The 14,578-nt window shown below is 40.5% G+C and overlaps 1 protein-coding gene across 2 annotated transcripts in view; it reads left to right on the forward strand.

Annotated features, from left to right (window-relative positions):
* The first annotated feature begins 8,407 nt into the window (after positions 1-8,407).
* The window catches only part of negr1 (neuronal growth regulator 1), a 160,828-nt gene continuing 154,657 nt past the window's right edge, over positions 8,408-14,578 (forward strand). Inside the window, exon 1 of one of the 2 annotated variants that reach the window (XM_005923370.3) lies at positions 8,408-9,060. In XM_005923370.3, the coding sequence (XP_005923432.1) occupies positions 8,891-9,060 (170 nt within the window). In that variant the 5' untranslated portion in view covers positions 8,408-8,890. The remainder of the gene's footprint in view (positions 9,061-14,578) is intronic. The other variant, XM_005923371.3, reaches the window with a different exon arrangement.

Raw genomic sequence — 14,578 nt, forward strand, 5'->3', positions numbered from 1 at the left:
TCTTCAGAAACTGCTGTCAACTCTTTGTGTTGTCAGTTCGAGGAGCACTTCCTAAGGGGCCAACATGAAGTAACTGTAGCAACATGTGTGTTTCACATTCAGTCATTGCTCTCATGAATCCTTGAAAACCTTAACAATAACCATAGAGACCTTTGGCAAAGTTTCGAGATATTTGTGAATTTTACAGTTGGATATGAGACATTTCTTGTTTATCTAAGACCAACAAAATCACAAGTATAGCCACAAGTTGTTTGTATTATTTTCTTGGATGCGGGGTGCTTATGATCAGTAAATTACCAGTTTAGTGTTTTTAAGGTTTTGTGTGGCATCATCCACTGCTGGTTCCCAGAGTCTCATTATTATGTAGCCTAAAGCTACTGAATACACCACGGACCACTCTGCATCCTGCCAACTGGGCACACAACAGTTCCAGACAGCTGATCCACGTTTAAGAGATGAGAATTAACAAGAAACTACAATTTTTCCCGTAAAGATGTCAGTAATGCTTTAAAGAGAATCCCATCTTCAACATGTTTTGTGACAGGGCGAACTTTTCACTTTTTCCCTCTTTTAATTTCACTTGTCTGGCTGTGCTGCACATCGTGGGGAAAGTTCAGCGTAAAAGCCACTCATGGGACAAACAGATCAGTTTCTTGCTATATTTAATGACTCAGAAGAGCTTTTTGAAACATGTATGAAATGTGGTCGATGCTGTCTGGAAGTACAAATCAGCTATGACTCATGAGTGCTGTAGGTTTTGTCCCTCATGGCCAGTGTAGGAAGAACAAAGAAAGGAAAGGCTCAAAATAAATCACTGCTTGAGGGCTACATACATCAAACTCCATAGTTCATTCAAAATGTGTTTTGTCCACTATATCTATGTTAGAAATGTGCATTTGGACTTTGACAGTAAGGCGCAGTTTGAGAAATGTAATACATTACTCTCTGCTCAAACAAGTGGCAGTTGTTGAACTATACCATAATGGAATTTCTTATGTGAAACACTAAGGGCAACGGCAAAAGCACTGTGGCTTCCTGGTTTTGTGTATCCTAGAAAGTCAGCCTTTTATGTTGAAGGCTGGATGTCATAGCTGATATAGTGTTTTTGTCAGACTCTCCAAGTGGACATTCAGCCTACTTTTCTTCACCACGCCAGGATTTTTAATATCAACTTTTACAGAGCTGAAACTCCACCATACTGTCAAGAGATCTTCAAACCAACGTAGCGTTGAAGGTAAACACACTTTACATGTACAGTGGGGTAATAAATATTTGATCCCCTGCTGAATTTGTTTCTTTGCTGACTTACAAAGAGATTCACTTTAATGAAGAGAGAATAGCAACCACAACTGCAGGAAAAAACACACATAAATGTTATCAATTCATTTGGATGTCACTGAGTCAAAAGAGTAGTTGAACCCATAGTGAAAACACGAGTTAGTACTTGATGGAGAAACTGGAGAAAGTCAGTTGCAGTGGTGAGATGTTTCTTGCAGTTGGTCACCAGCTTTCCACACATCTCAGGGGGGATTTTGGCCCACCCCTCTTTACAGAAACTCTCTAAATCCTTTAGGGTTCTTGATTGCTGCTTGGTAACTTGAAGCTTTAGCTCCCTCTACTGAGGTCTGGAGACTGGCTAGAACCCCGAATGACCCTACTGCGCTTCTCCTTGGTTGCCATTGTGGAAGACTCATCCAAACTCATCTTCAGCGTTCTGGCTTGAGGAAGGAGATTCTCATCCAAGATTTTACAGTCCACAGCTCCATAAATTGGTCCCTCAATGCGGTGAAGTCACCTTGAGCATAATGTTTCCACCTCTATACTTCACAGTGGGGATGTGTTCTTTGGGTTGTACTCAATATTTTACTTCCTCCAAACACGGGAGCGGGTCGAGTAGCCAAAAAACTTGATTTGGTTTTCATCTGGCGACAGCACTTTCTCCCAAGCCGTCTCTGAATTATTAAGAACTGTACTTGAACAATTAGGATGGGTCTGCTGACTGTCGATTCTACCCGTGTAGCTTTGAGTGGATCGACCATCTTTTTCACGATCATCCTAACCCCATGAGATCTCGAATGGAGCTCCAGACAGAGGTCGACTGGTGGCCATTTAGCATTTTATCAAACCAGCAGTTGTCACCTTCTCACCAAGCTTGTTGCTCCGGACTTGTGCAGGTCCCTGACATCTTTCAACAGCTCTTTGGTCTGATGGTGGAAGTGTAATGGAAGAACCGGAATCTGTGGACAGATGTGGTTCGTACACATGAGTTTGATTGATTGTTTATAATCTACAACAAATCTGTGGGACACAGAACTGTGGCCAGGTTATAGGGCTCAAAAACTTATTTCACTCAATGATGTGCAAATCAATTTATAACCTGTATGTAGTGTGTGTGATTTTTTCAGGATTTTTGGTTGATGCTCTGTCTGTTTTAGTTTTCTTTAAAATTAAAGTGTTGAAAGTAGAATTTCTTGTCTCAATTTGGGCATTAAAATACCCCCCCCCCCAACGTTATTACAATAATGTATTTATTTATTTGCCCTCTTTACACCACCACAGTGGGTTTAATGGAAACACAAATTTTTATTGATTAGATATATTATAATAATTTGTGAGAAAACATCTAAAAGAGCCGTTCCAGTTCTGGAAAAGAATAAGGGGAACTTTGGGCAGGTGAACTCAAGATTAACTTGTATCAGAATGAAAGGAGGAGAGAAGTGTGAAGAAAGAAAGGAACAGCTCATGTCCTGAAGCATACTGCATCATCAGTCAAACACAGTGGAAGCAATGTTATGGAATGGGAATGTAAGGCTGCCAGTGGAACTGGGTCTCTAGTGTTTATTGATGATGTGACTGCTGATAGAAGCAGCAGCACGAATGCTGAAGTGTACAGGGCTATACTCTCTGCTCAGATTCAGCCAGTGTTGCAGACCTGATTGGATGGCGCTTCACAGTAGAAATGGATAATGACCCAAAGTGTGCTGGAAAACTTCTGCAAAAGAGTTTCTTGAGGAAAAGAAATGGGATTTTCTTTGATGGCTAAGCCAGTCTGAAGAAAGTTAAACATATCCAGTGCTTTTCTGTTATTTAGATTCTCTTTCTCTAGTCAGAGTAAACATTCACAGAAAGCTGGTTATCAAATTGTTACGTTTACCTAGAGTATACAAATGTGGCTATGAGAACATAGAAGCATCGGACCAATCTAAAACATGGATAGGTGTACTGGCAGCGGCGCAGCTGATTTCACAAATGAGGATAAAACTTTGCTATGGGAAAAATATAAAGAGATTAAACACATAATGCAGGCTGAAAGAAAGACAGCAGCTGCAGACAAATCAGTGTGTGAGTGAGAGGAAAAGCACTGTACAGTAGCATAATATTAAAAGTGCTGTATGAATGTCAGTGTGCTTTCAACATTGTAGTGAGGAAGACAGGAAAATAGCTACTACATCAATAAAGTTGAACCTGTTTGAAGGTTAGGAAGGAAAGCTAGCAAATATTCTGTGTTAGTTTAACAGACTTCTCGATATCACAACTCAATCGTTAAAACACAGGAGAATCTGATGGATTAAAATTGGTATTGATTTGCTACTGTAGTAACAATAATTATTACTGTTTCAACTACAGCCCAGCTGGTGTTTAATGGTGCAAATAAAGGATAAATATATAAACAAAATTCCAATATAGGCTTAGTGTACATGCAAGTTTGATATAAGGCTCACGAGCACAAATAGCTGTCCTCTATTAGGATCATTTATTAACGGTTACAGGACAAATAAAACTGTTGTAGAATGTGGAGCAGGGAAATTATTTTACTGCTATTGTTAAATAATCATCATCATTACCATTGCATTAATAATATAATTTACAGTATTGATATTGCATTCAGAGGTTTAAACAGTGTGTGTCTTTCAGAAAGACTAAGTTGCAGGCAGGAGTTGACAGGAAGTTGCAGAGAGTTTGCAGAAGTGAAAGCAGAGTCTAAGTTATTCTGAGGAGCAGGTTAGACGAGGCTATTTGAATTACTAGGTTATTCAAATTGTCTGTTATACTTTTATATTCTTTTATTAAGCTTTTAGTAGAAGTTCTTGATTAAAACATTTATTCAACATAGTACATGTAGTTTCAGTTAGGTTATTACACATAAGGATGAGCCTCTGGTCTGGTAAAAGGTCAGAAGTGCAACGGGTGAATTGAGAGAGCATTTGAGGACGACACACACACACACACACCTAGAGAGAATCATTTATAGGTGGAAGTTTAACCATGTTTTGCTTGGGGTTGCAAAAAGAGCAGTTTGTCGCAGAACTGCTGCTGAGGTGTCAAGATGACAAGCGAGCATCCGGCAGTGACAGGAAGTACCGGCCATGAAGACGAAGACAACGTTCTTTTAAACTGTGTTAAAAGTCATTGTGGTTTTGATTTGACGTATGTATATATTCTGTCTGTGACGTATGAAGGGGCGTCATTAATTCAAACCCTGATGCCATAAAAATCTGTGTATGCTTTGATTAAGTCGAAGATTAATTCCTGTCTGCGTACAGACTGGTCTTCCCACGCCTGTATTCATTAAAATCAGTTGTTTGACCAAAATCTTCTGGACCAATGGTTGTTTGTACTCTCCTTCCTCAATTATGTGAACCTTAACAAGAATTATTTGCATGAAGAGCCAAGAAGTAAAGAAATAAAGTTGAATCTAAAAATCTGATGATCTTCAGGGAAACACAAAGACTTTTGATGCTATTGGAAAACTTTAGAGGTTCCTACCGTCTGTGCACAGAGGTCTTGCTAGAACGATGATGCAATTTTGGGGATAACTCCCTGATCAGTAGGCACTGATTTTGTACCTTTTGATGTCTCAAGAACACAACCTGCTTGACAGCAGGTTAGGTCTACAGCGTAAATTACCAAGGCACCCAGTATGAGGTGATCTGCCTTTGTAGTACAAAAACCCAGGAGTAACCCTGAAGTTACAGGGATAAACCCACACCCAGCTTACAATTACAGGCTTTTCACAATGTTAGATTTGTATTGTTGGAGTGTCATTTATGCCTAGAAATATTTATTTATATATGCTTAGAAGTATATAACCATTTGTAGATTGAAAGAATGTCTCATCCTAGGAGGTCTGTAACAACTTTTATTTATGCTACAAACCTATCAAGCAGGTTTTCACTTAGTAAAGACAAAATTAAAGGTCGAGAGGCTCCCAAACACAAAGCAACCCAAGGTGGATGCAGTGAAGGCCTGGCAGAGCATCTCAGGGGAGGAAACTTCAGGCAAAGTTTTACAATTACTGCTGAGGCTCTCAGGACTGTGTACTGTATACAAATGACTGTGATTCGTAAGTAAAGTGATACTTTTGTTAAACTCCTTGAATTAAAGCTGAAAGTCTGCATTCCACTCTCCTCATTTGATTTCAAATATGCAGTGTTGGTGTACAGAAGCAAAATTACAACAAAATGTTTAGATGTCCAAAAATCTAAGAGCAAACTTACAGTGGTATGAATGCCCCAACGTGAAGAGTATAGACATTGACTAGCTCATATTTAACAGCAGTAAAGAGACTAAATTTAGATATTAATAACTTCACAGCTGTGAGAATAAAATGATAAAGAAAGCTTGGCCTACACGGATTCAAGGCAAAAGTTTCACATTAGAATCATTATGACTGACTAAGGCAGAGTGAGATTTGAAAAACCTACCACCAAGTTAAAAGTGCATATCAGAATAAGCAGCATCGTTAAAACGAGTCCGTAAAAGCTGATGTTATTAAACCTGTTCTGAACTGCAACTTGGAACTTTATTCAGAAGAAATAAAACACACCAAATGCTGCATTCGTTTTTCCCCCACCTGGTTGTGTTTCTAATAATAGATAGCCTAGATCCAGCACAACATATCCATTAAAATGGAGATGAATAGAGCAGTTTGACATCATTCTTTATCATTATTTAATCAAAATACAGCTTTTGCTGAGTAAATTTGAGATTAAAAATCGGATCCTTTGAACAGGACATCAATTATCCTTGCATTTCCCTCACGGATCGCTCTCGTGTCCTGTTATCCCAGGCTGCGAGGATGCAGTCACAAGAGCCGTTCAGCATTTCTCTGCTTCGTCGTGATCGATCGGCACAGTTCCCCGCTGGACGTCATCCATTTTCATAATAGCTAACCAAATCACTATTACAGAAAAAAATGACCATGTTCTTAACTACTTCAGGAAACAATAGCCTTCAATATGCTGCCTTACTTGCACTAAATTAGTCTAATCAGCCGCGGTTGGTGTAAAGCAGAATGCTGTCACAACTTGCAGAAAGATAACAGTCAAAGAGTGTTCGCTTCACTTCAAGTTCATCATTCAGTCGCAGCAGCCAAGACAAGCCAGCGCATGTTTCAGTGCGTTTGGTTATACAGTAGTGGTAACACACAAGACGGTAGCTGCACTCCTGCTTCTGCATAACAGTCTCCATTAAGCAGACAGATGAAGAAGTCTATTCTTCCTGGTGGTATTAATAATAATAATAGCGCTAATATATTTAAACCAACTGGTGGAAACAAGCTGCACAAAGAAAACTTTTTATGTGTTGCTTCATTCACTCCTTATTAAAGCAAATTGCATGCATTAGTTTCCCCTCTAGCTCCGAGAAGACAACTGTCTACCAACACCTGGAGGGAAACGTCTGTGGTAACCATTACTCAAAACAGCTCGCACACATCGTGATAGTCCAGCCTTGATCTCTTTCATCCTGTTCATAATTCCTGAGGTTATTACCAGGCTGCCACTCGCGCATACCCCTCCACACCTCTCTGGAAAGTGCACTACCACTAAATGGAGTCATCGTAATTATAGCTTTCATGCATGGAAAGGTACATTTTCTCAGGTAATTTGAAGGGCTCAGAGAAACTGGGGGAAAATCAGCATTGTGACTGACAAGGGAAGGATGGAAATTATCTTCCTGTCTCAGCCCAATAAAAACACCTCTGTCACAAAACCAGAGCGTGAGGATTTCTACTGGTGGCATTATCACAGCTATTAACAGCAGAGGGAGCTTCAGTTATGCAAATTACAATTGTTTTTGTGACAAGATGAACTTTTCACTCCCCCTGCTTTTAATGCTGCTTGTCATGGAACATTGGTTGTTGACTCATTTCCAATATGGTGAAATGTCCCCTGTAACCTCTGGAAACCTGTTTTCTGGCTCTTTGTCAGAGCAAACAGAAATCTGCCCCGTTCTCTCTCTCTTCTCTCACCACTGAAATAACAATTTATCTTCTTGAATAAATAACCAACGCTGGAGAGGCAACTTTCACAGTACCCCGAATAAATTTACAAAGGATCAAGGCTTCTTTCCTAATTTTAAACCAAAGACAGGGTATCACTTTAAAGCTTGTTTCACTATTAAAAACTGCAGCAAAAGCCTTTCAGGAGTTTATAGTCTTTATTTCATTTCTTCTAACCTTGTGATAACATTAGAGACTTCAATCTTTACACTTTTGTCCAGTGAGCTAAAATATCATGAAACTATATTGATTCCCTTGGGGAAATTAATAAAATAATAAAAAAAAAGTATAAAAGAGAATTCAGCAAGAAATGTAACATAGGAATCAGATGAAGGTTACTTTGTATAGGATATCAGCTCAAATCTGTAAAATAACATCAGTAACAAATCAAATCAAAAATACTAGAAGCTGCAGTGGCTGCAGGGATGAAAACAACAACAACAACAAAACAACAGGGATTAAGACGCTGTGGATTAACATCTGTTACTTTATTTTGCTTGAATCAGAAAATGCCCTCAGTTATCCGACTGGCTTTCTTTTTTTAAAAAAACATTTTTTATTTCAACAATATGTTAAGCCTCATTTTTAAAGTCATTTTTATGCACATGCTCTCTTGAATAGGCATTCAAGGTGACTGCTTGATTAAGTGCCTTCTGTTGCTACAATCATAGTAAATCCACAAGGTTTTGCTCATGCCAAGAATTCACGGATATTTCAGCGCACTATGCCAATATGTCACCTCATAGAAATGTATGTCATTTCCATGGTTATGGCCAGACAATCTGTATTATGTAGGCTAAGTCAAAAGGCTTAAAGCAGCATAATGGATGGGGTTTACTGCTCTAAAACAAACTTTCCAAGTCCCCCTTATCCTTATGTGTATGTGCTCTGTGTTTGTGCTGTGCCGGGGTTTTCCCTGCTTAATGAAAAAGTCCCGTTAGTAGTGCAAACTCTTCAAGTCGGCAGTAATTATCTTTTCAAAGTATATTGTGGATGACTTCTAGAAAAAAACCCAACCAGTTTAAGTGCATAAGCTCTGATTTTAAGGACCCCCATCTGGAGATGTGTCTATAACAGTAGCAGTTTGAAAGCTTTCCAGGAGTTTTCCTGTGGGATCCACCTGCGTCACCGTCAGTAAGCTCCATTTCCACCAAATGCTCACTGTTCATTTCCTTATAGGGGGACCTTCTCCAGTCGATATCTTTAATTGCTCCTGGGTTGTATCAATACCTTCCGGTTTTGCTGCTCCATCACGAGCCACTGGGAACGGGTTGCCCGGGAAACGGCCGCATGGCAACAGGATCAGAGCCTGGGGGTTGTCTGCTTCTAGGTCTGCTCCCATTTTACATCGCATTTCCTCACTAGATGGTGTGCAAGCCACTGGAGAGTACACTTCCCCGCACAGTGAGCTCTACATCCATCCAAACAAACCTGGGAAACTATACAGCGGATCGTTTATTCGTGGGGCTCCGCAAAAGTGTGGAAATAAAACGTCGTTCGCGTTAAGGTTCTCCGTTTTTTTTCTTTTGAAGCTAGCCCAGTTCGCTTTTCTTTTCTTTCTTAACAACAAGAAGACTTGGGAAAAGCGACAACAAAAACACAGCTGTGATGGACATAATGACTGCGGTGCAGGATGCTTGTGTCTCTGGTCAGTGGCTTACTGCGATAATTCTCAGCCTGTGCTGCTTTCTGCCGTCCTGCTTGCCCGCTGGACAAACTGTGGACTATTCCTCGGTTGAAAGTGTGGTCAGCAGACAAGGCGACACGGCACTACTGAGGTAAAGCGAGATAACACAACTTCACTTTCTCCTTTCAGAGTTCTGAGGAGCTAAAAGACAAAAAGACAAACAAACGCAACCCTTAGCGAACATGTTTGGTAACTACTTCTGGAGATTGGAGGGAGAGGGGTCTGTCATTGAGCGCCTGCGATGCTCACACAATAGGTCCTTTTCCCTCCATCCCGTCCTTGTTTTCGTCCGGCTAGTGCAGCCACCGCTACGGAGCTCGGCTGCTTACTAACAAACTTCTCCAAGATACTTTCCCTCTGTGCTAACTGAGCACAAGTCTTATTAGTTGTTGGCGTGTGATTTCACAGCTGCCCGTATGTGGGAGCACATCGCGTGAAGTTAGCCTACCGCTGCCTATCGCTTATGTAATTTGCTTACATTGTGTCCGCCGATTTCCACCGTCTCTCAAACGCCATGCGTGTAGAAAAGCAACTTAATCTACGAGCGATGGGTCCGGCGTGCTTATTCTCAACGCTTTTGGACAGATTTTGCTGAATGTGCAGTGTGATGTCGCAGTTGCAAAAACCAGCCTGACGAGTGTACTCGTGTGTGTTCGTGTGTGGTCGCTGTTGATCTGAATGGAGTTATGGCAAATGATGCGCTAACTCCTCCACCCCTCCCTTCGTCACCCTGCCTCCATCACGTAGGCTACGGTGCCAGCTGCACAGGTAGCTGACCATTAAGGGCGAAATTAATTTCATGGGTGTGGTTTGGGTCCATTTCTCTCGGAAGCTTGCAACTTGAAACGTTGTCAAGCTATTAAAAAAGAGGAAAAAACAGCCTTCAGTTTAAACAGGCTACTAATGGTGCTGCAATAAATGCCACATGATGCACAAGTTTTACTACAAAACTGCAGATTTTTGTGTAACTGCACATTTGCAGTCTGTTTCATAATGGTAATATGAAATAGAAAAAATATTCAAACTCTTGCAGAGCACAGTTTTTTTTAAAGCAAACTCTTTGGAGGGCTGAGATAATATCTTGTTCTACCAATATTAAATATCCGCTTTGATGGCTCTGAGGAAAGGCTGATGGGGGGGCGGGCCGGCCCCATTTCAATATGAATTCTGTGGATGTTGACTAAGGGATGCTGGGTGTGGACCTGAATACAGAGCAGCTAAATGTCTAAAGTTCCCACTCAGCTCGGCTTTTAGTCATGTTGTTGAAAAGCTGACTCCCCCCCCACTCTGTGACACAAGGTCATTCTCTGCTAAAATACAGAGATGAGTTATTATGAGGAGGGTCAAAATGTACTGGTGCTCATCACAGGAATCACCTTGGGAACAAGGGGTACTCACTATTTTTGTCACCGTTTGCCTCCGTGCAAAAGGGCCGTCCCCATCACAAAGACTTACACCTCTGAATGTCTCTTGAGTGAGGATGTCTAATTCCCTGGTATCAGTCTGGGTTGGCTGTGATCAGTGGCAGAAGCTTTGCCTGGATCCTGATGGTTTATTGGACCAGAGATTATCCCTGTGCTATTAATCAGCTCAATAGACAAGTTGCCTCCCACCCCCTGAATAAGTCACCACTCATTTTCAACAAGCAGGCCATCGCCTCAGTAAAGTGGATCTATAGAGAGAATTTTGGAGATACTTCCATAGCTGGTTTATTAATGGCTTATACAGGACTCTGAGTAACCACTGATTGGCATTTTTCATTTATTTTAATACTGCCACTGTGACTCTATTGACTCAATACAAATATTCAACATTTTAACTGAAGCGCAAAATGTCACAGAAGTGATGCGGAATACTGTTTTTTCTCCATTTTTCCAAACTACAAGGGTCTATGGTTCTGGATTTCCCCATGTTCTTTTATTGGCCTTGAGAGCCAGGCATCAAAGCATGAGCTGTCTCTTATAGGGACTCAGTGCTGAAAGCACTGCTTGTTTGTTGAGTTTCTTCATTGTCAAGACCCCTGACTAATAGTGGGGGCAATTTTCCTTTGCCCCAGAGCAAATTGCTGGAAAAAAAAAAATGCATGCATCCTCAAATACCAGCAAACCCAGAAGCACGCAATTAGTCACTGCCTCGGGATTATGAAGTGGCTCCCGAGAGGTGCGTCTTCTGTCATATGTTAATTTCCCCTCACCTCTTCAATTCTCAGTGCTGGATTTCTACTGCCCTGATTCATGTTGGACATTGGGTCCAGAGCAATTAAGTGATTTGAGCTTCCTGAAGATGAGGAATGGTCCACATGTGTATCATCACCCTTTTAATTTTTGTGTGATTGCCTAAAAGCTTAGCCATATTCAGCCTTTAATGAATTGTCTCCTGTATTTGAGTTGTGGTGCTGCTTCAAAGTCTTGCTTGCCTGCATTTGAGTCAGGCACATTTTTCACATGCTGCAAATCATAAGAGACACATTGTTTAAAGTAGCTACAAATCCATTTCTTTTCCCACCCTTTTACAGGTTTCGTGTTGTTTGGATTCACTTGAATAAATCCCAGTAAATGACATATTTGGCTATGAATTTGAGGGAGACAGCTGGATGAAAAGACAGTTCCCTGTGCTGTCAGGAAACACACTGTATCGGTGGCAGCCTCTTCCACATGGATAAGCAGCTGTAATCAACAGCAAAGAGCTCGTGTCTATAAATGTAGTCCATGCAGACTGAAATCTTAAGAACAGGCCGCTGCCATATGGTTACGGTTTGAAGTACAGTTCTTAAATCTTTTTATCTTTTACCCCATGCCTCTCTATTTCATCTCAATGAAATGTGCATGATATGAAGAGAAATAGACAAAAGAATGAAAAAATGTTTTTCTATAAAAGCAGAGGGACACAATGGTCTTAACATATTTTTGTTATTTATCACGACAGTCGGCCCTCAGCTACAAAATAAGGTCTGTCCCACCAGCCTTACAGTCTCTGTAATGGTACAAAATTGACCTGTCACTGGCTTCAAAGTCGGGTATTCGTATAAATCTAAAATCATTGCCTCCATGTCAACAGGCTAGTTGATGAAAATCTTTTCTGGCTCTACATGATTGTACTGAAGCTGTTTTTTTTAACATCATCCAGGACAGAAATGGTGCCATGCATCATTTTTCTCAACTATGTCATTATTACGGCTCTGAAAGGTCTTGACATTTACTATGAGCACTTGAGCCAGAGACAACATGTAGTTTAAATGGTTTGGTGTTCGCTTTCCGGCACACACGATGATTAGACAGAAAAGAAGAACAATAGTTGAGACTTCACAGAAAATAAATTTAAAAAGAAGGAATAGTTGATGATCTGCTTAACGCACAGCTATAACCATGGGTGAGAAGCAGCTCTTTCTGCATTTCAGCAGCTTTTTAATTAGACCACAGCAAGTTCAGTTAAAAAGTAAAAGCGAGGCTACTTCATTTCCAACAGCTTGGTTGGAGATGTAGTAAACACTGGGCTCTCTGAACACATCAGTTAACTGCCAGATATCAGCAGTTTCATGCACTCATTTGGGGGAAAACCTGGTTTACCTCTTATGACACATCTGGAGGCACACCTGAGTCTGTCACTGTTAATTAAACGCCCAAATCCTCTCGTCTGTTTGCTGCACCCCATGTTTAATGCAGCCTGTGTTGCTGTCAGCACAATGCTGCTTTTCTTCAGAGTCTCCTAATCTCAGGGATCAAGTGTTTGGATTGTCAGTTGACCTAATTTTTTGGCCAATGAATAGCCACTATCATGATACAAAACCATCTGCATGTGGGAAGGACCAGTTGTTAAGCAGGGGTGGTACCAAATGAAGCCATCCCTACAGACGAAGACAACGTTATTAACCTCCAATTAAAGTTTTTGTCAAAATTTTCTCAACTGTTTTTTCTAACAGAGCACGGGATTTTTCAAACATACATAACATAATTATTTCTATTTTCACACAAGCAGAATTAGTATTAACAACATTAACAACTGTTGTTCAATGATGTGCTTTAACTTTGTAATGCCCAAAGTTTGGAAGACAACCCTGAGTTTTAACTTGATTTTACAATTTACACACAGTATAAACACTTCAGTAGCAGTTTGCGCCTCACTTGAGAAAATATCATGCCACAAATAAACAAAATCAGTTTAGACTTGAGAAAAAGAATTACTGATGCTCACAAGGCAGGAAATGGATTTACAAAGTCGTCACAGCGTTCCAAGTGTCAAGAACTGGAGTGAAAAGTGTCATCAAGAAATTCAAAGAGAGCCCTACAGTACAGAACAGGCCTGGCAGAGGTAGGAATAGAAAGATATTAAAGTTTGTGTAGGAGATGTGTCTTAAGACCCCAGAACAACTACCAAGACACTAGAGGCCTGCACAAGAATGGACTACAAGGTTGCAGACCAAGAAAAAACTTGACTTCTGCAGTGTACTAGGGACAACCTGGAGAAAAACGCGTCCGTTTGTCAGATGAGACAAAACTGGCCACAGACTCAAACATATGTTGTTCCTGGTGAAGAACTACCTCCAGCAGAATAAAGTCTTTACGTCCTGACTTGATTCCCACTGAAAATTTGTAGGGTGAACTGAAGACCAAAGTCCATGCCAGAAGACCATGATATCTAGAGGAGCTTGAGAGATTTGCCCAAGAAAAATAGGCTGCGTTTGACCAGGAGACGTGTGTGAGACTTGCTGAAAGCTACAGCAAATGACTGAAGGCTGTTACCCAGAGAAAAGATACACAATTTACTATTAGCATAAGGGTGGCTAATAATTTTACCCTGGTAGTGTTAGGCTTTTTTGTGTGTTTAAAGTAAAATAATGTAAACAAGCAAAAAAAGAGTTTGGTGTTTGGAAAAGCTAGGTTACAAATTCCTCGCTCTGTTTAACAGCAGATTTGTATAGGATGCGATAATAATAATAATTAAGTACTGATCTGTAAATACAAAACAGGAAAACCACAGGAAATATGATTTTCACAATTGTACAGAAATATATCTGTTAAATAAAGTAATATGGACCTCTGTGCAGGTTGTGGACCAGTTGTGCTTACCTGTGTAGTCAACCCCCAAAGGTCCATTTTGAGCCATGAAAAACCCCATAAACACACATTATTAAGGCTTGGAGGCTCGCTGTCTTATGTCAGAAAGCAGGCGTATTGCTAACATTTAGGTGTATCTCCCGTTGCCCAAGGGAGGCTGGCTTTACTAAAGTATTCATCATCACTCTGGCATCCATTTGTTACAGATGTGTTTGAGTGCAGATGGAAACCAGCCGACAAGGTGACACGCTAGAGCAGTTGTTAAGAAAGCTTTCCTAGCAGCTGCCTCCTTTAAGACCTCCAGTTAACCTCATCCAAAGCAGCCACTCGAAACTCAGAGTCTGTTATGTCTTGTTTTAAACAGTCACTCAGCCCATTGCCAGAAGGACTTGTTCAAGATGAAAAGTCCTGATGCATCCATGGAAATAAATGTTGTCTAGAACAACGTTTTCTAATGTCAATGATTGTCATAGCAAACAGTTCTGAGACTAATTTGCTTATTATGTGCACATTTTTTGTTGTTGAGCAATACCAGTTGATATTTAAGAAGTTTAT

The sequence above is a fragment of the Haplochromis burtoni genome, unplaced genomic scaffold (genome assembly GCF_018398535.1).
Source record: "Haplochromis burtoni strain Fernald_Lab_line unplaced genomic scaffold, NCSU_Asbu1 Contig_5, whole genome shotgun sequence".
Classification (NCBI taxonomy): Eukaryota; Metazoa; Chordata; class Actinopteri; order Cichliformes; family Cichlidae; genus Haplochromis; species Haplochromis burtoni.